This window comes from Sphaeramia orbicularis, chromosome 15 (assembly GCF_902148855.1).
Source record: "Sphaeramia orbicularis chromosome 15, fSphaOr1.1, whole genome shotgun sequence".
NCBI classification, from domain to species: Eukaryota; Metazoa; Chordata; class Actinopteri; order Kurtiformes; family Apogonidae; genus Sphaeramia; species Sphaeramia orbicularis.
The window spans coordinates 32823184-32846495 of record NC_043971.1 but is presented as its reverse complement, the minus strand read 5'-3'; the positions used below and the strand labels follow the sequence as shown (position 1 = coordinate 32846495).

Genomic DNA, 23312 nt, shown 5'->3' with positions numbered 1-23312 from the left:
ATGTATATATCCAGACTTCCCCAGAAAGGTTTAGAGGAAACAATGCAATCTGCAATTTTGCTTGAAACTGAACCTTGCAAACAACAGTAAAATCAGTTGCAAAGATCACTTGATATGTTGGACTCTTGATGACTAAAGTGAGATATTTTTGTCAAGTGGTAGAATGATTTGATTCCACATATATTATACTGAGACAGACAAAGATCCTTTTACACAAATACTCTAAAATGTTTACTTGGAGGTTGAGTTCAGTACATACTGCGGATACCAATAGGAGAGTTGTATGAGTGACAAGTTTTCACTCTTTGCAGACTTCCTTAGCTCACTCCCAAACAATGGAAAACCATAAATATTTGTGGAGATTTTGTCAAAACTCTCATCTGACTCTGCAAGCCATGCAGACAGTCCACACAGAGTTTTATTATGTTAATATTCAGAAAAACTTCACATCAAAAAACTGTTTGCATCCAGCTGTTGTTGTCTTATAGCTCTCTGAAAAACTGATGAATACAAATAGTGTGTTAACATCCCAGAAGGTAGACTGAATGTCTGAGCATTGTCTGATAATGGATCTGCAACGTCTTCTTTTAATAAGATGTTGCAGATACATAATCAGATAATTTACTTAGTGTGTTTGGTGAAATATACCTTAGAATATAAGCTGTTGCTGTTATTATAACCTCATGCCCATTCATTTTACTTGCATTAAAATGCTGATTTGTTACGTTATGAACAATTTAGCTTCACCAACAACTGCCTCATGAATAATGAAACCCTCCAGATATTGATACTGAATGGTTTCACACTTGGTTTAACAATCCTTTTAACATTAAAAAAAAAAATCATTAAACAGTTTCTCTCATTTCCTCTCAAGTGTCTGCAACTGTGTGCTGCCAGAAATGAATTGTAACTGGGACTTTAAATTGTCAGCTGTGGCCAAAGTTAAGTGAAGTTTAAACTCAAGAGACGATGTTTGCTGCATTGTTCATTGATGTTCCTATTGTCTACCCTAAAAAGTACGTGACTCCGTCTCTTCTTTCATCTTTAAAGTTCCATAGGCAACATCGGTACACAAGTGAGACTGAATAACATTATAGAGGCCTGCTAGCGCTTCTTCTCTGCTGATGTAGCTTGCTGGTGAGAGCTTACGAACACAGCTGGAGGATTAACTCTTTCCTAGACTGAAATTTACTTCTACTTTTGAAATAAACAGAGGTGGAAAGGAACATGCAGTCTTCTTCACCCAAGAGCAGATACTCGCGTGAAAATGTGTAAACTTCTTCAGTCAAGTACAAGTAGAAAAGCAAAGGCTCTGAAATGTACCATCAAAGTAAAAAATAGGGCTTTGAAGGATGTTTGTACCAGCTGTTTCAGTGAAGACTATCAAACCATTCTATACTCAACATACTGAAAATGAGATCATTAACTTCTTTATAACATACAAATCAGGTCTAGTGTCAGCATCAGAACATTATAGTGACTTTACTCTGCATCCTTTACATCATTTTCATCCCTCTTGACTGACAGATAATTGGCTGTTTATGCTGAAATCAGTTTTGACATTGGCACCATAGACTGAATATAATTAGAGGACGGAGAAACTGGCGACATCAGTCATCAGTGTCTGAAGTACAGTTCTGATGCCAGTAGCTTGGGATTTTGCCATTTCCATGATGGTTATTCGGTGCCCATATTTGGGTAAAGGGGTGGAGCTGTGGAAGTTCGAGGGGTCAGAGGTGAGCTAATGCTAAGGGCTAGCCCATGGTCAGTGTAGAAAAAAGGTAGTTAAAATTCCTCAAGCATTGCATAACAAAATATTTTTACAGTCTTAGTCTTTTTGTTACCAGTTAGTGACAACTACAGCCACATTGTCTGTCTGCAAAAAGTGCATTTTATTAAAAAATATGAAACTCCAAAAGTCAGAGTCAGCAGATGAGGGAGCTCTGAGGCCTGAGAAGAAGGATCACAAGATCATTTATGAGACATTCCAAATATAACAGATAAAAATCACTCCCGGAAAAAAAAATATCGATAGGGAGATTTCCACTGTAAGTTATTAAAGCAGTGGTTCCCAACCTTTTTTGGCTCGTGACCCCATTTTAACATCACAATTTTCTGGACCCCAGACATTCAAAATGGAGACTTTTTTTTTGCTAAAATTAATTTGTTTTTGATCATGTAATAGTTTGCTATGCTATGTTGCAAATCAACGTTAATTTTAGACGACATTTAGTCTATATAATGTATATTATTAGGGACGGAGGCAGAAAAGCCAGGTGTAGATTACTGCACAAAGTGAGAATTTTATTTTCCTTGGTCAGGATATGTACAGTCAGTCCAGCTTGGAGTTACAAGGCTGCAAAGTAATAGTGACCAAACAATAACTCAAACTATGAATTATGAAAGAGCTGCAGCATCTTACACCAACCACAATGAACATTTGAAAGATCAACAGTACCACAGTGCCTCAGTTTCAGCTTCACAGTTTGTCATGTCTTTTATGGATTGTGATTGTCTCTTTCAACTCACCATATATTTTTTATTAGTAAAGTTGTTTTGGTTTTTTTGTTTTTGTTCATCAATTACTAGAAATTTCAGGCGACCCCATTTGAATTCCAGGTAACCCCACATGGGGGCCTGACCCCAAGGTTGAAAAACACAGCTTTAAAGATAGAGTTTTTAGAGTCGCCCCTAGTGGCTGTTATTGGTATTACACTTTAACATACTGTACTTGGCTTCAGTTTGGAGCTGAGGTCATTGCTCCTTGGTTAGGAATAAAAATAATCAAATTCCCCTAAAATGCATTAAACTAAAAGTCGTACTCTTGTTTTCAAATGTGGGGAGTAAAGATAAGAAAAATAAAGACTGAAGTACAGTACAGTAACAGTAGACTAACAAAATGCTCATCTCTGATTCTTTCCTATCTCTGGAAGTAAATTACACATAATTAACGCTCACATTTTAAGTGAGATGGAATCAGGAACAAGTAATCACATCTCATCACCACAGAGTGAAAACAGCACTGAATCCAACAGACTTAATAATTTCTCAATTTGTTGCCGCTGCATTTACAATCATGCAATACCTTGCCATAATCTTTGCGAAACAGCCTGATGAAGAAAAGACAAAAAGCAGCATTAAATTGAGGTTACAGAAGCCATCCGCACCCCTTCACTTAATGCAAACCAGAGCTGAATGGTTCGTCTACAGTGACATTATTTCTTCCTACGCAGTGAAAAGTCTGAAGTATTCAATGATAATCACATCAAGGACCAACCAGGGATCAGGCCATGTGCTTGCAGATGGGCACGTGTACCTGCTGTACCCCTCAACAATCACAGAGGGACAGTAACCACAGAACAATGCACTGATATTTTTTAGTAATTGCCACTTCAGGAAAAAAGTCTGGGAAGAGAAGATGAGTTTATTCTAATCTTGGGAGTTGAGAGGACACAAACAACTCTAAAATATATTTTCCCTTAACTGAAACACGAAAACAGTTTTTGATCTTTTCAATACGAATTCAAATGACCAAGCGAGTTATATGAATAACACAGCATGGTGTTTCAGAGCACAAAATACTTTTGTTCCTTTGAAAAAAAGAAAACCCTGGAAGATCAAACAAATAATTGAGCACTCTGGGGACAATAAGAAGGTAACAATTTCACTGCATCTGAGAAAACCTGCATAGCACATCTTAACATTAAATTCCTTTTAAACACTGTTACAATAGAGAAGTTCTTCTATCACCCTTACAACCAACTTATACTGCATTTCAAAGTATCACATCTCTCAAGGGAGCAATCGTCAAGAAAAAACGATTCCAGTCATTAAAAGTCACAGAATTCAAGTTTTAATGGCATGTTCCCTTATTATTCAACTACAAAAAAAAGGAAACTAATTGTTACTTAGAGCTCAGTGTTTTAAACCATTTACTGACCTAGAAAAAGAATAATTTTCTCAGCATGTGTGAAATATTTATCTGAGATCAACTTTTATATTACATTAACAAGGTTGCATTTCTGCTTCTTGGTACTTTTGTTTATCTATTAGCTATCTCTCTTGAAAATGTACAAATGGATTTACATGATATTAGCTGGACGGGCAGGCCTTTAGCCAAAGAACAATTGATTAGATTCTGGTAGTGATCCAGATTTGAGATTTCGACCATTAGACAGTTATTGTTTTTAATCTATAACTATGAATTTAAGGAAGGTAGAGGCTTGATTCCAAAGATGTTTGCAGGGTCAAGGAATTAATTTAACATATAAATGACGTGCTAGGAATGATGTGTTTGAGTATTATTGCTGGCGGGCAGGTTTGGCGCAGCTCTGCAGTCCCAAAGTCCTTCTCAGTTTGATACCAAGTCTGCATCTTTGAGTCTGGGCTTTAGCCAGGTTTTGAGAACTGTGGGACAAGAAAATGATGATCACAGGAGGGGATATGCTTTTAATGCTTTTCATTTTAATGAAGTTTGCTTTCCTTTCCTTGCTCCTGCCTCCTGATTCTTTGCAGAAGTTGTAATTGCCTTACAGGGATTCTGAGGCAGTGCAGCACTCACTGAGACACTGTCTTAGATATCCATCTCTGCTTCTGTTCCTGGGGTAATTAAGGTTTAGAGTCACCTCAGGAGATATTGTGGCTCGTCCAACTTGCTAGGTTCGGCAATCTGTGACGCAGCGTGGGGTAATATATGTACAAGGCTGTGTTTGTGTGTTTGCATCGAAAAGGCAGGGTCTACTTTTAAATAAGGGCCGTTCGAGGCCAGATCCTGACGTGAAGTGGATGATGAAATGAAGAGCTTTTAGAGAGTTCAACAACGGGCTACACTGGAGTGCTGGAGTTAGTAAAAGTGCCGCATGTCCTCCTGAGTGAACCTGTCTGAGTCTATTGGTAGTGCTCAAAATGACATAAGCATAATTGTTGAAAGAAAGAAGGGCTATTTTTGTCTTCATTATGGTGCTGCAAAAAGAGAATTATACCACAGCTATTAGGCTACCACAGGTCATTTTAGAAGTGCGTCCTCAACTATTCAAATATTAATAGAGCCATCTGTTGTCAAGCAAATTACCTGAAATAGGCAGGTAATGAATCTCAGTACATACCAAATTCCATTAGATTATGTTTCCTTTTTTCTGACGTTGTAAGAGACTAAAAATGATATACACAACAGCATTTAGAGAATGAAAAGGAGTACTATGCTATCAGTTATGATAATATCAATAAAGAATAAAATCTATCTATAATTGAGGAAGCAGCACATCCCATTTGAGTTCATCACAACCACAACAACAGTTAATTGCTCTGCGCCTGAGACAGTCTCTTCGACTACATGGAAATATGGTCTGACAGCACCGTGTCCTTCTTCTAACATAAAGTGAAACCCCATTTGGGCTTCGCTTTTTACATCAGAGCCATTCTTCTTTCATTCCATGGTGAACACAGGGCAGGGACTGAGTTTCTGGTTAAAAAGTGTTGGGAGCCAAGATTAGTGCGGCCAGTCAGTGAGCTGAGCCTGAGGCTGATTAACAATTTCACCCTCTCTGTGTGCCTCAGTAGCTGCTGTCGACGGAGTGAGCGGTCTAAATGACCAAAGCAAATGTTCTGGCAAGTGGTTGAATGACAAGAGCACAACACAAGAATGGCATGCTGCAAAGACTCTTGAATACAAAGACCGTAGCCTTGTAGCCCTCGGGGAAGGGCTTTGATTTATTTACAAACTGCTGGGCTCTGTGCTAAGTAACAAGAGCAGAGTCAAACACTAGTCGTGCATGCTTGTGTTGGTGGCAAAGGAAAAGCAGTTCAAGAAAGAAGCAGAAGAAGATTCTCCTCCTGAGTTTCTCTGACAAGTGGCAGCTCATTTGTCCCAGACTAACTTTGCCACTGCTATCAAAAATCAAATGATCACACTTCTGCTTCCAGATGATGGTGATGCGGTAACATATCAGCTTTTCAAAGGTGTGTGTGATAGGTTACATGTTTTGAAGCACTCTTCAAGTTTCACTCCAGTGATCTGACAAGTCACAGTCACTGTTATAAATCTTTCCTCTGTAAAAATTTCTTCTAAAATACGTCTTGACTTGAAGTGCACTTCTTGACTCTTCTTCACTTTGAAATCTTGTGAAAACTGTTACATCTTGCCTTCAGAGATGATTATCCCATTTAAATGTTCATATTCCAGCTTCCGAGTAATTTTTTTAAGGAAACCCGGCAAAGACTGCTAGACCGACATCCTTCGTGGAAAATGATTTGCTTCAACCTTTTTCATCATCCATGAAAACTTTATCTCATTGACATTTCTTTATGGCATATGAAATACAGCTTCTGCAACAGCCTGTGTTAACTGAGTTATTGTTGTTATTTCTGTCGTATCTGTTACATCAACACACCTGACATGTCGTTTCATGTGATGCATGATGTCTTGTTGATGCCAATTTCTGTGATCATGTCACCAGGTTTCTATGTGACCTAAAAAGGATCCTTTATATAGTGAGGTTAGTCACTCATGAATCTGATATCCTCTTAAAGGTTACTGCTGGAAAATTAATTTGTGATGTTAGACTTGATAAGCAAACATTACACGAAGCATTACACCTGTTGTTCATCTGAGAACTATCTTTTTGAAGTAACGGTGTTTGATATTGATGAAAGTCTACATCATGACAGACCAAAATAAATGAATGCTCTGTATATCAGTGGCAGAGTCCCTGATTAACATGCCTCAGTGAGACAAAATGAAACATGTTTTTCTGAATCCTGAGAACTCACTGCTACCAGCCACATTGTGACGCTGCCTTCTTCCCCTGCCCGGAGCTTCTTATTTTCTTGATTTCCTCCACAGCGAACGCAGCCTGTCCAACAGAACAGAGTGGTTGTGACAGAAGGCGACTCCGGAGGAGAGGTGACATCTTTTACTGTCATCATGTTTGCTAGTCCTCACTAGATGGCAGTGTAGTGTAGGAATATTGTTTGATGAGTTTTAACAGTCATGATGTCATTTTCTAAACTTTCTCAGTCCTTGTTCTCATCCTCTCTACCAAACTTCCTCTCTTTTTCTTTCTGAATCTGTATGTGTGTAGGTGTGTGAGTGTGTGTGTGTGTCTGTGTGTGTGGAAGGGGGGTGCTGCATGAAGAAATGCAATAAATGCTTCAGGTTTCTGGAGAAGTTTCAAAAACTCACCACTGGGATGTTTATTTTAATAACAGCTCCTCGGTACACTGTGACCTCTGACCTCACTGGGGGTGCTTTTTGACCAGGGTTGTCATATGGGTGTGGTCCTGTGTTTGCAGAAAAGTCAGGAAATGAATGTTTTATCAGCCTGTGCAAAGACAACAACAACAGCAGAGTGGGTGGGAAAAGAGAAATATCTAAATTTAACTCATCAGCTGCTGCCAACTCAAATAACATCATCGCATGTGAGTTTCCTGTTGGTTTTCCATCCTAACCAGATGGTGATTTTTCATTTAAATGGATAACATCTCTGTATATAATAGATATCATATTATAGTTGTCAAAGAAATCACAGCAGGATGTTACTGACATGCGCTTAGAAGCCTAAATGTTTTTATTTGCTCACATCATCTCAGATCTATTTTATGCAATCTTGCTTTGCGCCCCCACATACACACTAAACGGTTTTAGCATATGGATTATCCCTTATCCTCGTTCTGATTTTGTTAGCAATCCCAAATGGCAACCTTTTACAGTGACTGTAACATGTAATTATCATCTTTGCAACAACAGCATTGATACTTTTCAGATGCCGATGTATTCAGGTGGTGCAGTAAAATGGGAGAGCAGCATATCCTACTCGTTCAGTCAGAGTGAATATGTGGGAGGAGGTGATAGTGGGCAAGCATTCACTGTGTGCTATGTCCTCTTCAACAGCAAAATTTAGAACATGAGCAACACTCCATATGCAGAGGGAAAAATATGCCTCACAAAGATACAGGCAGGAGATTTTTGCACTTTTTATGGTTAGATACAAATATTGCAAATCATTCCTGCTTAATAAAGTCATACGTACTAGTGAAAATGTGCTTCACCTCACAGTTGAAATAGGAAAATTAACATTACAGGCGGAAGGATAATGACTTTATATATAGATGTTGTGGGTGGAAGCTTCTCCCTCCCATTTTTCAGCCCAGTCCAGTCCCATCTGCTAGCGTGGTCTCCAGAACCTCCTCTGACAAGTTTCCTTGCTTTCCTGTGAGACTAGGCAGCCGCTGTCACAGAGGAGCTGAGGGAGTTTAGGAGATCAGAGGCAAAGCAGCAGTTGCCTCTCTTCTGGGAAACCAGATGACCCTCTTCAAAGTGATAATGTAAACAGCTATCTGGAAACTGGTGGAACCGTGGGAGTTTGAAGCAAAACGAAGAAATCTCCAGCAGGAAAAGTGCAAAATCCACCAACACTGTAAGTTGTATTCTTCTACCTTTTCTATCCACTGAAGCTGGCATTTACTGCAGTAAAAATCAAAGCAAATAACTTAACCAGCATGGTGCAGTTTTTAATGGGTTGTCTGGGAAAGTTTAGTGGTGTTAAGTGTGAGTTTAACATGCTGTTAGTAGATGAATGAGAGTTTCAGGCCCACAAAAATGTTATTTTCTTGAAGGTTTTTATACATTTTTGTGAAAGTATGACAAACTAATTAGGTATACTGCTGCTGAATGAACATGTCCTGCATTATCTTTTACTATCAGACTTCACTGTGCCCATTATTTACAATGCTTTCTAGATATTAGAACATCGATCTTCACTGCTCTACTGGCCTGTCTGCAGCTGTGTCGTCAACTCCAGCTGCAGAGGCTTCGAGCAGCTGCTTTCACTTAATGTCAGACCTCCAGAAACATTACTCTGAACAAGCATTTGTTGATTTAAGATGTGGGACTGGGGCAGCACTGGATTTCATAATATGTGTGCCTGGTGATGTGAATTATAGACATCCGTAAAACTAAAAAAGGCAGGTCGTGACCCACTCGTGCAATATTAAGTTCCCTGTTTAGTTTGCAATTTTCACAGTGTTGCTTTTAAGAACTTTACATATGATTAAGTTTTATTATGTCAAATTTCATTTAAAATACTCTTCTTTTACTGCACACTAAGGTGAATTTGGATTTGTTTTCTGTCAGCACTGAGCATAAATGAGTGGTCTTGGTTTGAATGTGATAATTCATAAATCTTTTAGCCAAACCACAACCTCAGCCCTCAGTCTGAGTGAACCACAAACTAACCACTAGATCTCCAACATGGAGGCCATCCAAAGACAACCACAGCAGAGACAACAGCCAACTCCTCCCCTTACGTAAACAGAGTCTGTCTCTTTCCACACCAGCCCAATGTGTTTGTGTGTGATTATGTGCATGTGTGCACCGACGCCGTTCTACAACTAAATGCTATGAAGGCACTGATCCAACTGTAACAATGTAAATTGTTTCAGGTTCAAAGTGGCCTCTGTTGTTGCCACCCACCCTGCTGTGGGAGTGTAGGAGAACCATTTTTAGCAGGCTGTGGAGTGTTATATTCTGTGTAAAGTTCTCAGAAACAATTGCGTTGCTTTGTAGCAAAAATAAAACTTGGTGGTACAAGCTGTGTTTTCTCTCCAGCCTTCTCCTCAAGGTTGACGCAAGTGTGTGTGTATGTCGCTTAATGCAAATGTGCTTTTAAATATACAGCATTCCAGGAAACCTGAAGAAAGAACATCTTGTTTTTTCTCTTACAGTGTGGAATGACACTTGTCTGGATGTCTGATAGCAGGTATATTATATTAATGTAATGGAATTTATTGAAAGAGGCATCAAGTTAAAGAGTACCTTTTTGACAGAACAGTCAAAATGTAATTAATTTCATTTATTTCTGTCAAGTGCCAGTGAAAATGAGCTGTTAATAGAACACATTTTCCTGGTACGACAAGCGGATTATCAACAAATTGTGCCTGATTTTCTGTGTCTGTTTCAGCAGTGGTGCATTGGTTATTCCTGTGACTTCACAGCAAGAAGGTCCTGGGTTCAACCCCAGGCATTCTGTGTGGAGTTTGTATGTTCTCTGGCCATCAGTACACAATCCAATAGCTTAAGTGGCCAAATCAAACTCTGCAACAATGTGAACATAAGTGAATGGTTGTTAGTCTGTATATGTCAGCCCTGCAGTGAACTCACCACAAAATCCAGGGTGTACCCCGCCTTTGCTTGATGGTAGTTGGGACAAGCTCCAGAAAAGACTTCTCATTCCTACTGAAATGTAATCAGTAAGAAAATACACATAATTAAATGGGTTTTTATGGCATTCAACAGAATTACAAAGATTGTTCCCCACAGTGTAGTGCTAGGATCTGACTTTAAACAGTAAGTGTTAAGTCTGCTCTCAGTCAGGGCTCAGTGAGTTGAAACAAAAGCTGCTCACCACTTACCAGAGTACAGAGATAAGCATCTGGGAGGGGCTGAAAAAACCCTAAAATCAGTATGCTAATATTTCATATGCTGCTATAGTTGAGGTAATGTAGGGGAAACTGTTGTGATTTCAACCCCAAGGGAAATCTTTAGATGATTGTTGTGACTCATGCAGAATGAACTATTGCTTTGTACTCTAATTACAAGGGAGTGCAATCATTCAAGGGGGTGGTGCAACCTTTGGCATCTGCTTATGCTCTCCTCACTAAAAGGGCACATACTGGTGGATCTGGAGATCTTCGTGCTCATGCTCGGTGCAGATAACATCCTCCTGTCTGCAAAACTGGACATAGCTCTGACAGATACAGCAAAGCTCTTCAGTTACCATAGTAACTGAGCTGGTCCAGACAGGAGACAAAGTTGTTATTTACCCCAAAAACTCATCATAAAAAAATGCAAATCTTAATAAAAAATGTTCTTTCACATCTTGATAAATGTATTAAAAAGTCCCATTAACAATGACTCTCTAAGAACAGGGTCTGCCGGATTCTTTTTTGTTCTGCAGTACTTTGTGGTGACAGTTTTGATATGTTTCCAGGGAATACAGACTGAATTTAGACCATCACCATTCTTTAGTCAGTTTAAATTTCAGCAAAGATCACAATGGAAGGCAGAAGTTTCTTTTCATTCCACACCATTTCAGTCCTAAGCGAGTCTGTCTTTGAGTGGGAATCATTAACTATAATAGTATCCAGTGAAAAAAAGCATGGCCATCTAATGCAGATTTTTTTCCCCTTCTATATGCAGATCATTTTCTGTTTTGTACCATTCTTTGCAGATGCACTGATGTAAAAGAGTTGCGTAAAAAAGCAAAGATGAGTTTTAAAAAATATGTATGAGATGTGACTAAGACAATTCAGCTACCAGATCCGTTTTATTTCACTGTGACATTTAAGAATCAGTTTAGAATAACCCCAAATAAACTGCAGTACATTCAACGTACTGATGACACCACTCTCACAGGCTTCACTGTGGATCTGCACTGCCCTCTAGTCCCTCCACTGACAGTGAAATGATAACAACTGCGTCTTCCGTTTCAGACCTGTCCAGTGGAAAGTCAGCTCATATTACATTTCTACTCTTTGCCACCATCAGCATCACCTTCCCTTAAATACCTCACATGTATAGGCTGCATTGCTGTGTCAGCTGTCGACTGTGTGCTCGACTATCCATGAGAAATTTACATCATCTACTAACTTTCATCACTATTTGAATCTAATGACAATCTACTTTGTGTCAAGGATGCTTGTTGGAAAAAATGGAGATTTCCCAGCATGCAGTAGAACTGAAAGCAGACACTTCCTAAAGCAAGAAAAAAGGATTTAAGTTTGCACAAAAACTATGAAACACGAATTTCAATTTATGGATCAATATTTTGTTCTTTCTAAAATGGGATTCTTTGTGATTCTCCTTATAAAGAATGATATGCTTGCTCTTATCCTATTGAACATTTTCACTGCATATGTTCTTTTTCATTGATGTATCTGGACAGTATTTGCGTGTCTACATTTCTGGGTTGTTTCCAGTGGATAGCTGGTCTGTGATAAGACAAAGGTGTGCTTTTATCTGCAGACATCAATATCCTCAGCAGTAATCGGTATGAATGAGACATCGACTAATAACATCTGACATTTGGTCAATGGTTTCAAGATAGGCTGCCCTCACTGAAAAGTTCAAATTGTCAGCAAGAATGCGGGGGTTGTTAGGTAGGAGGATGTTGTGGGTCTGTGTGTGTGCAGACATTTAAGCCAGTAGTTTCAGTGGGAACTCTGCCAGAGACAGGGAGGCTGGGTTTCAGGGTTTGAGGGGTCACACTGCTCTGGAGTGAGAAAGTTCTGCTTTTCATTACATCAACCCATATGTCTACATATCTGCTCCGCCTCCCAGACTCCACTGTTTCCTGGAATTGTTATGTCAGTCAGAGATCAAATCCTTCTCTTTCTATCACTCCCAACCTCCCCACCATCTCCCAACCCCCAAAATCAAATTTTTGTGTGCGATTGTGTAGTTATATAAGTAATAGCACAGTTATTACTAATAACTGTGTAGCCTCGGTTATTACTAATAGCTGCGTGGGCTGAGAGAATATGACAGAATAGAAAGAACCAGCAATGCAGAGGAGAGCTGAGAAGTGGTGGGAGGATAGAAGGGATCCCTGAACCTTGCTGGACAAATCTGCACAGCTTCACATTCACTTTTTCTTGATTTCATTTCTAGTCTACAGAAAGAGAGCCAATTTAATTCATTGAAGGAAAGCTGTGTGGTTGTTAAAACAACCCCACATGACACCCCATTAGCTGGTGTTACTGTATCATGAGTTGAGTTCGTGTCCCATTTAGAGAGCAAAGCAAAATAATTCAGTGGTCATTCTTACTGTGAAAAGTAACAAGTGGTGGATAAATAATTCATAGAATCTCATTAAGTTCAGTTTGTACTGTAGTGTTGATGTACCGTATATACATTTGTGTAATTAAATTCTATGGCATATATAGAAGAGTAGCCTATGTATACGGTTGCACATGAAGTTGGAATAAAATATTTTATCTCTTCTCATGAAATGATTGTGACAATGTGATTTTTTCTTGATAGATAAAGTGTAACTCAGAATGTAATCGTTGCACCTGGTCAAAGGTGATTACTAATGTGTATAAAAAAATAAATAAAAAGATGAATATGTCTGGAAACTAATTTTTTCTAACTTTATGGGCAACAGTGTATTAACTGCAACTGAGTTTTGTTGATGTAAAGGTAATAAATATACCAGAACCAACATTCTTTTTTATTTTTTAATAAGAGGATGCAAAATACACTGAGCCATGCGGAATGTGGAGTATGCTATATTGTAGTATATAGTTGTATGTATGTTGTTGTGTTTGTGCAGTGCATATACATCTATTGACATACATTTTATCCCGTAAAGACCTAGAACTATTTTTGTGGTGACTTCCGAATAAACTTTACTCTTTATTTAACCTTTCCTAAGTGATTCATCTCCATTTATCATATTGTCTTCTGTATTTTACATTTCTCAGTGGAAATCAGGTAATCTGGTATTTTCCAACATTTAATTTACTGATTATGTAGGTGTTCACAACAACTCAACTCAAAGGTTATATCAAAACTGAGAACATAATGTGCTGTGCACTTTTAATACCCCTCGGCCAAATATAGTGAAGATTCTGTTGAAAGTTACTGCACTATAATTTAGATTAGATTGTCTTTGTGTAAAATTTATTATATTTCTATTTGAAAGTTCTCAGATATTATAACCAGAGGTGGGTAATCCCAGCTCCATAGAGTAAAAGTCCTGCCATGTATTTGTTCCAACCATTCACTGAACCAGCCCAGTTTGATGAGCACAACTCCTCATCCAGGTAGATGGATAATTAGTGGAATCACCTGTGTAAAGTGAACAGGTAGAACCAATTCATAGCAGGACTTTTACTCTATGGAGCTGGGATTACCCACCTCTAATTATAACTGCACAAGGCACAAGGCTATTTGACCTTGAAAAAGTAGGTCAAGGTCACTGATTTTCAATAGGCTTCTGCTCCATGCCAAGATGCATCCACAGGATAAATTTGGTGCAGATATCTCAATGCATTCTTCAGATAATGTGATTATGTTGTTGAATGGACAGACAGACGGACAGACGACAAAACGTTTACAATACCCTTCCGCCGAGGGGTAATAAAAACTGAAGAAAAAGAGACTTTTAAAACAAAATATATAATTGATTGTACAAAAAACATCCCCAGTCACTATCATTTGTCAAATTACATGGGTTTTACTGATGTATCAGTATTGCAGAAGATGACGGAAATTACATGTTCCCTACAGAGCCTCTGAATGTCCAAATGAATCATATCTGAAGAAGAACTGTATTTTAACTGAATTTTAAGAAAGTCAGTATAAGTAGAGGGTTAAATATCTGTCTCTCTGGCAACTGATGATCTTTGTTTGATTGATATGCTTTAAATGTGTGTGAATGTTCAGTGATGTACCACAAATTGCTTGTTGGAGGACATTAAAGTTTCCTACGTCTAAATAACTTATAGGGGCATCTGTGTTACATTGCTTTCTGTCTGCAAACATCCTAATATTTTCTGAAAACTTCTACAGCAGGCACTCACTTTTTGAGAAAAGCTCTTGCTCTGGCTTTGAAGTGCTCTGTTTTGGTATAGCTGGGCTATATAGCTTTGATGAAAACCTCCACTCGGGGGCTGTGGGAACACAGGAGTCTCAGTTATTTATGAAATGAAGTGGCAGGAGTTAATGAATCACACACAGGCAGAGAATAAGAGAAAAAGGGAGGAATGGAGTGAAGAGGCTTAATCATAAAATCACACAAACCTCTGCTTCCCATACTTACAAAGAGCAGCAGCAGTACTATAACAACTTCCATCAGGGATGTTATGGATAGCCTACCGCATCTGTTTAAAACAGCACTACAGTAATAAGGTTGATGTAAGCTAAGGGTGTCAAACATGTGGCCCGCGGGCCAAAACCAATCCACCAAAGGTTCAAATCTGGCCCATGAGATAGATTTGCAAAGATCATTTTAGTTAAGGTGCCAAATACAGCCCAATTTTATCTCAAGTGGATTGGTCATGTAAAATAATAGCACAACTAGCGTGTTGACCCGTGGGAATTCACTAGTTCTAGATGTGGTAGTTTTTATGCTGTAGTGTAATTCATGCATGCTGTACTGCATTTGTCCAGCAGTCACCACCAAAGCGCTCTGGGTATAGCAATGTGATTGTAAGGCTACTGTATTCCAAAATTACTCGTATCTCCCAAAATATTGGTTCTATCAACTTGCCGTTTCACTAGTCTATTCTTTGACCAAAAATACATAAATATGCCAAACTGCAGCAGTCAGCTCTTTCTGGATTTTGCGTGAATCCCAGGACACACACACACACACACACAGAGGCCACTTGGCTTTTATAATATAGATAGGCTAACATATAAATGATGACAACTCCAAATTATAATAATTATAAATCAATGTTATAGTGTGAAAAAAGCAAAATTATATGATGAAAATGTGAATCTAAAAAAAAAAAAAAAAACAGGAACAACTTGAAATTTCTAAAGAAAAATAAGTGAAATTTTAACAATATTTTGCCTGTTACTAAATATTTTGTGCCTTTGTCGATCCTTTGCGATCTTGTAATGCACATGTGAAGATGAGAAGCTGAGACATAATATAAAAGACATAATTAACCTTTTCATGCATAGTGGTCACTACAGTGGACAGTTATTCTACAGCTGTTCTCTTGTATATTCATGGGTTTTTGTTGTTTTAGTTTCATATCAGCCAACACAGTGGACGCTTATGCATCATCCCACACACTTCAATTTATACCATTATTGTAACTTTCCTGTTCTTGATAAACCTGATCTGCAGTAACGTTTGAGTGTAAATCAATTAACTGTTAGACTGTAATTAACAGGGTTTTTGTTTTGTTTTTGCAGTGAGTAATAACTAGTTATATAATATGTTAAAATGTGAGAAAACATTAGATTAGGAGCATTGAAAATGTTTTTATTTAATTGTTTTCATATCACTTTCTGATATTGGGTTTAAAATACATGTTTTTTTGCTTCAAAAATTAAATGCATGGTGTAGCTGAATGGACATTTTTGTAACTACATGAAAAAAAAAAAAAAAACTCGATCACATTGGGGGTTTTTTCATGCCTAAGGAGGAATAAAAACACTTCACTGAGGTTCTCATAATTCATATAGGAAAGGGTTAAAATTGCACTTTTTTTGCACTAAAACAGAGAAATTTTGATGCTATTATTTGACCTGTCCGGCCCACTTGAGATCAAATGGGGCTGTATGTGGTCCCTGAACTAATATGAGTTTGACACCCTTAATATAAGCCACAGGTGTCAAACATGCGGCCTGGGGGCCAAAACCGGCCCACCAAAGGGTCCAATCCGGCCCGCGGGATGAATTTGCAAAGTGCAAGTAAGGGCATCAAAGTCAAAAATAATATCATAACAACCTATAAATAATGACAACACCATTTTTTTGTGTTTGATTTAGTGCAAAAAACATTAAATTATGAAAAATTTTACATGAACAAACTATCCTTTAATAATAAAATGTGAATAACCTGAACAAATATGAGCAACCTGAAATGTCTAAAGAAAATTAAGTGAAATTTCAACAATATTCTGCCTGTTACTAAATGTTTTGTCTCTTTGTAGATCGGATCTGTAATGCATATGTATAAATGATAAGTCAAGGCATACTATTGATAAAATTTTACATATATTTCTTAACAAATTCCATTTTTTTCAGGTTATTCACATCCTTTTTGTTTGGATAGTTTGTAAATGTAAATATTGGCATAATTGAATGTTATTTTTTGCACTGCAACAATTTGGAGTTGTCATTATTTATTGGCTATCATGCTTTTATTGTACTGGTCCGGCCCACTGCAGATCAAATGGGGCTGTATGTGGTCCCTGAACTAATATGAGTTTGACATCCTTAATGTAAGCCACAGGCGTCAAACATGAGGCCCGGGAGCCAAACCAAAGGGTCCAATCCAGCCCGCGGGATGAATTTACGAAGTGCAAGTAAGGGCATCAAAGTCACAAATAATATCATAACAACCTATAAATAATGACAACACCATTTTTAGTGTTTGAGTTAGTGCAAAAAACATTAAATTATGAAAAATTTTACATGAACAAACTATCCTTTAATAATAAAATGGGAATAACCTGAACAAATATGAACAACCTGAAATGTCTAAAGAAAATTAAGTGGAATTTCAACAATATTCTGCCTGTTACTAAATGTTTTGTCTCTTTGTAGATGGGATCTGTAGTGCATATGTATAAATGATAAGTCGAGGCATACTACTGATAAAATTTTACTTATATTTCTTAACAAATTCCATTTTTTTCAGGTTATTCACATCCTTTTTGTTTGGATAGTTTGTAAATGTAAATATTGGCATAATTGAATGTTATTTTTTGCACTAAAACAATTTGGAGTTGTCATTATTTATTGGCTATCATGCTTTTATTGTACTGGTCCAGCCCACTTCTTATTAAATTGGGCTGAATGTGGCCCGCGAAAGAAAATGAGTTTGACACCCCTGCTGTAGAGTAATTCATGCATGCTGTACTGCATTTGTCCAGCAGTCACCACCAAAGCGTTCTGGGTATAGCAATGTGATTATAAGGCTACTGCATTCCAAAATTACTAGTATCTCCCTAAATATTGGTTCTACCAACTTGCCGTTTCACTAGTCTATTCCTTGACCAAAAATACATAAATATGCCAAACTGCACCAGTCAGCTCTTTCTGGATTTTGTGTGAATCCCAGGACACACGCACACAGAGGCCACTTGGCTTTTATAATACACAGGACGTCCCATAAGTCTCCATACATACAGGGTGGGGAAGCAAAATTTACAATATTTTGAGGCAGGGATTGAAAGACAGTGTATGACCAATTAGTTTAGTGAAAGTCATGAGAATTTATTTGCCACAAGAAAATTTACATAATAGAAAATGTTTTTATTCTATGTGTCCTCCTTCTTTCTCAATAACTGCCTTCACACGCTTCCTGAAACTTGCGCAAGTGTTTATCAAATATTCGGGTGACAACTTCTCCCATTCTTCTTTAATAGCATCTTCCAGACTTTCTTGTAATAGTTTTGCTCATAGTCATTCTCTTCTTTACATTATAAACAGTCTTTATGGACACTCCAACTATTTTTGAAATCTCCTTTGGTGTGACCAGTGCATTCAGCAAATCACACACTCTTTGACGTTTGCTTTCCTGATTACTCATATGGGCAAAAGTTTCTGAAAAGGTATGGATAATAGTGTTAGGTATGATTATGACATCAATATATGTTTGGTTTCAAAACAATTGATGTAGTGCCTGCTGAGAAAAAAACAACTAAATGTTCATTGTAAATTTTGCTTCCCCACCCTGTAGGAAAAATAAACGTTTCTTGACATAAACCATTTTTATTTATATAATATGCTCTATATGACAGCCATTTTGTCGGGAACACATTTCAATGCGTGTCCTCCACTGCTGAAGACCTATAAAGAAGAAATATAAAGAAATACATGTTAGAACCATATATGTATGGAATGTATTATGTCTCCTATGTATGGAGACTTATGGGACACCCTGTAGATAGGCTAACATATAAATGATGATAGCTCCATATTATAATAATTATAAGTCAGTGTTATAGTGTGAAAAAAGCAAAATTACATGATGAAAATGTGAATAATCTAAAAAAAAAATAAAATTCACGGTGTAGCTGAGTGGACGTTTTTGTAACTCCATGAAAAACAGGTTGATTAAAAAAATAATAATAATAATAATTCAATCACATTGGGGGTTTTTTCATGCCTAAAGAGGAATAAAAACACTCAGGAAAGAAAAATCTTGATTAAGGTTCTCATAATTCATGCATGAAAGGGTTAATGTAAGCTAACAATCCATACAGGAATATTAGGAGGGAACCTTCATTTGCAGTGAATCTGAGCAGCTAAGCCCGAGTGGCCATTCCTTTTGTCCCGCTGAATACATAAGGCCTGGTGGGTGGATAAGTGTAGTCACATGGTCACTTTTCCTTTTTCCCACACAAACACACCCACATCCTCCTCTAAGCAGCCACTCTTCACTCTTCTTCAACTCAATACTTACACAGCGGGCAGTCTGCTCTGTCTGAATACTGGAGCAGCACAAGTTGAACTGAATCCATAGGCTGCATTTATTTTCTTTTTGCTAACGATGTAACTCTTAACATCCGCTTGGCTTGTTTTTTTTTTTTTTTTTTCTACTCTCGCGCACGTTGTTTCTGGAGCCTCTGTCTGAGAAAACCGACATCCCATCGTCCGAAGGTTATTCATTCTCTACCCAGCACTTTTTTTTAAAGGTAATTTTATAGCATTAGTTTTGCCTGGTGTGTTAAAATTTTCGTCTCTTTTTCAAAACTTAAACTTAAATCTCGTAAAGTTCAGAAGTAACGCGCCTATTCTCGCGATGTATAAATAGTTTAAAGGTGTAATTTGACGCCATGCGCTGAGTTGCTTAATTATCAACCGGCATGACTATATTTTCTTTTGTTTCATCGTGTTAAAAGTATTTTATTTCTTGGCCTTAAACTACTTTTATGTACCCCCACCCCACCCCCACATCCAGGTAACACTCCAGCGCTAAAGGTGCTAACTGTTATGCAAATAGGATGATTTGCATGAGGCTTAGCTTTGTTTACTGCTGACAAAGCTAACAGGTTTTTGCTGGTGCTGTTTTTCATCCTGCTTGTTTTAAAGTGTACTGTAGAAATAGAACAATGTGTTGACTTTTCTGCTAACTTAACCTTCACATGAAAAGGTTCCTGTGTGAGCTGGTGGCCTTGTAAAGTGTCTGCTGTTAGGATTAAAAAGAGCATATGCCTGCTGTTATGTTATTAAAGTGCTTTTAAATGTATTTTTCTCGCAGCATCCATGACTAACACATCCATCCATTTGCAAATCAATAGCTATGTGCAGAACAGGATCCATCATATAACAATGTTCTGCTCCCTTTTGTCTCCATTCCTGTAATTACATGAGTCACCATATCTTTGCTGTTGAAACAACACCCGTTGCCTTGACAGCCTGAATGTGAAATCAGCTTTCATGTTTTGTTCTCTCTTACAGATTCCAGAAGAAGAGTGAGAGGCCGTGCAGTGAAGGCACCATGAGTCTGGTGGAGGTGAGGCAGACGGCGGGCTCTCTAACCCTGGCCTTGTCCAGCAACGACTCCAAGGAGCGTTACTTTGACCGCATGGACGAGAACGACCCTGAGTATCTTCGCAGCAAGAATATGTCCCCAGACCTGAGGCAGGACTTCAACATGATGGAGCAGAAGAAAAGGGTCACCCAGATCCTCCAGAGCCCAGTATGTTGCCTGCAGCTCCATCTAAGAGGCCTCCTACACACAAGCTTTCACTGTCTATGAGTAATAGCTATGCTTTTAAAGCGAGGGCAGACTCAGAATTGACTGAAATACATTTGGATGGTTTTTTGTCTTATGTGAAGGCCATTTTGCACCGCAGCACTGTAGCAGATAAATGTGTCTCCACTGAGTTTAATCATTCCAAAGCTTATGAACAGAAATGGATAAAATAAGCGAAAGGCTGCGGCTAAAATGAGATCAACCTACTGTAGTTCCACTTACATGTCAACTAGAGATGGGATATAAGCCCAGGTTGTAATTACAATGTATCAGAATTACATGCCTCTAAGTTCAGTTCTATCTGTCAATGCCAGCTTGTTTTCTGATAGTTGCATGTTCAAAAGCAATGACATCAAAATTATGCACCTCTGCATTCAATATTAAGCATCGGTTAAACTGTTGAGTCATTGCAGACCTGAGCCAAGTTCATGTCCAATTTATGCTCTGTTTCTACAGTGCAAAACAGTTGTGTCGATGCTAAAAAACCTATGCATGTCTACTTTCTCCATAAACAAAAGTAATCAGGAATTGATAAAGAATCAGACCACTAAGAAAAGCTTATCATGTTTACATCTTGCCATTGTTCGTGATTTTTTCCAGTGTTACAGAATATCTATTTACATAAACCAGCTATATGTAAAGGTTTTATAGAGGACATAGCTGAAGCAGATTCATCAGATTGTATAATTGCAAGGCATGAAAGAAAGAAAACTAATTATCATTGCTATTATTTTGATTTTTCAGATGCTTTCTCAATGAGATTCATTTGTAAATTAAATATAAAAAATACTCCAAAATACCAATCGCAATTAGTCCAGTTAGTCTGTGCTAATGATCTCAGATGGCTTGTTTTGTCTAAATATTCCAAACGCTGTTAATGATGATTTATTACAAAGAGTAGCAGCACGTTCTTATAAGGACAAGCTGATATTTGGCATTTTTGCATTGAAAATGAAAGTATAAAATAATGTATAAAACAGTTGTAGATGGCTTATTTTGTTTTAATTCATAGACTATTCGAGTCAGCCCTTTACATTGTATCTGTATGCCACTCTGCGTACAGTATACATCATCTGATATTATCCCTGTATAATATAAACCACAGCAGCGCTGTCTGATTAGATGAAGAATAAGGAGGTGCTATAAACACATGCCAATGAAGTGCATGGAAATAAGACGAGCCCACACTCATCCGTGATTGCATAACAGGCCCAACAAGTGGAACTTCACTCATCTCCATGGGAACCGTGGTAGGATGAAGCAGAATGCTGGCACTGAGCTGCAGCACACAGAAAAAAATAGTGCTGTTTCACTAGAAACCATACTCACAATTCACAGGCTAATCTCAAAGGCATAAATTGATTGTCAGGTTTTAATTCAGCCCCCACGCCTTGCTTCTAGTGAACCCCTTTCACACACTTACAAAGAGGTTTTTAGTAGTCTGTTCCTGATTTGTGTGTACTTGTAATAAGCAGCGTCTGAGAGCATACTGTGCTCCTTGACAGACTCAGAAGAGGTGTTGTGGTTTTTGTGTTGCTAGGATGAACTGGCTTTACAACATTTGTCTCCTCTCCTCTCCTCTCCTTATTCCACTCCATTTATTTTCAGGTGTTTAAAGATGAGTTGGAAGGCCTCATACAGGATCAGATGACAAAGGGCAACACCCCCACAGGTCTCCTGGCTTTGAGACAGATTGCTGACCTGGTCATGGCCAGCACAGTGGGAGGGGCTGGCCCCTTGACTTCACCCATCAGTGAGTATCAGTGTGTGCGTGTGAACGTCTCCATCTTATCTCCCTTTGGGTCTGATTGTTATTCACCATGTAGACTCTGCCTGTTTTCATTATGCAGGCTGAATATCTTCATTGTCACAGGCTGAATTCTCAGACTCTTGTGACGCTGAACAGCCCTGAAACAGCAGAAAAAGCAGAAACTTGTTGACAGTATTCTTCATTGTCAATATTTCCATTAAGTTACCCTCATGACCATTCCCGGTAATGAATTACATGTCTGCCATGCCAATTATGCTGCTCTGTGCTTATGTCTAAGTGGAGGTCACAGAGCACTCTTGAGCTGAAACAATCAATTTTTTAAAAAGTCAGACTGTTAAAACTGTAACTGTTTAGAAATTCTCTTTTATAAAAATGAAGAAGCTGTAAAATACTGGGTTCGATATAGTTAAAAGGCCTTGTATGGAATAACAGTCCAAAAATACCCCTCACTATCTTGTTGGGGGAAAAAAAAAGGACAGAAGACATTTTTAAACCCCAGCTGTAGGCCTCAAGCTCCCTTGGATTTTAATGTCATATCATCTGTTATGGAAGCAAACGATATAAACATCCTTGCTCTTTGAATGAAAATGAGTTGAATATTGTCTGTGTATGGTTATGTCTCCGTTCTAGGCTTGGGGATGGTGACCCCAGTCAATGACTTGTACGGTATTGAGTCTCCATCCTTTGCCAAAGGAGAGAAACAGAGTCGCTGCAAGCTGGCCAGCCTTTACAGGCTTGTTGACCTCTTCAGCTGGGCTCGTTTTACAAGCTCCTACATTACTGTGAGTACAACATCATCACCACGCTCTAGTGCACATCTGTTTGTGCATGCAAAGGCTTTGTGTATCTTTATGAGAGCCTCCTGTTCTGTAACTCCTGGAAGGCTGAAAGGGGAAAGCCTCTCAAAAAAATCCATATTTTATTTATGGTTTTGAACTGACAGATTTTGAATATGAACAGTTCTCCCACAGCAACAATTCGCAGCACTGAAATATGTGATGAACACCTGAGATGTCAAGATGTAAAATGTGGATTTTCCCTGTAGACATAGCCTAGAAAGTCAGTTTTATCAACCCACATGCTGATTTTGGGGT

General features: G+C 38.2%; 1 protein-coding gene across 3 annotated transcripts in view; it reads left to right on the top strand.

The window, feature by feature from the left end:
• The first annotated feature begins 8234 nt into the window (after nucleotides 1–8234).
• Nucleotides 8235–23312, top strand: part of LOC115434693 (gamma-adducin-like) — a 33735-nt gene continuing 18657 nt past the window's right edge. The window contains exons 1-5 of one of the 3 annotated variants that reach the window (XM_030156775.1): nucleotides 8235–8414; nucleotides 19312–19383; nucleotides 20150–20390; nucleotides 22056–22200; nucleotides 22849–23000. In XM_030156775.1, the coding sequence (XP_030012635.1) occupies nucleotides 20190–20390; nucleotides 22056–22200; nucleotides 22849–23000 (498 nt within the window). In that variant the 5' untranslated portion in view covers nucleotides 8235–8414; nucleotides 19312–19383; nucleotides 20150–20189. Of the gene's footprint in view, nucleotides 8415–19140; nucleotides 19384–20149; nucleotides 20391–22055; nucleotides 22201–22848; nucleotides 23001–23312 lie in introns of those variants that run through there. The other 2 variants (XM_030156774.1, XM_030156773.1) reach the window with 2 other exon arrangements.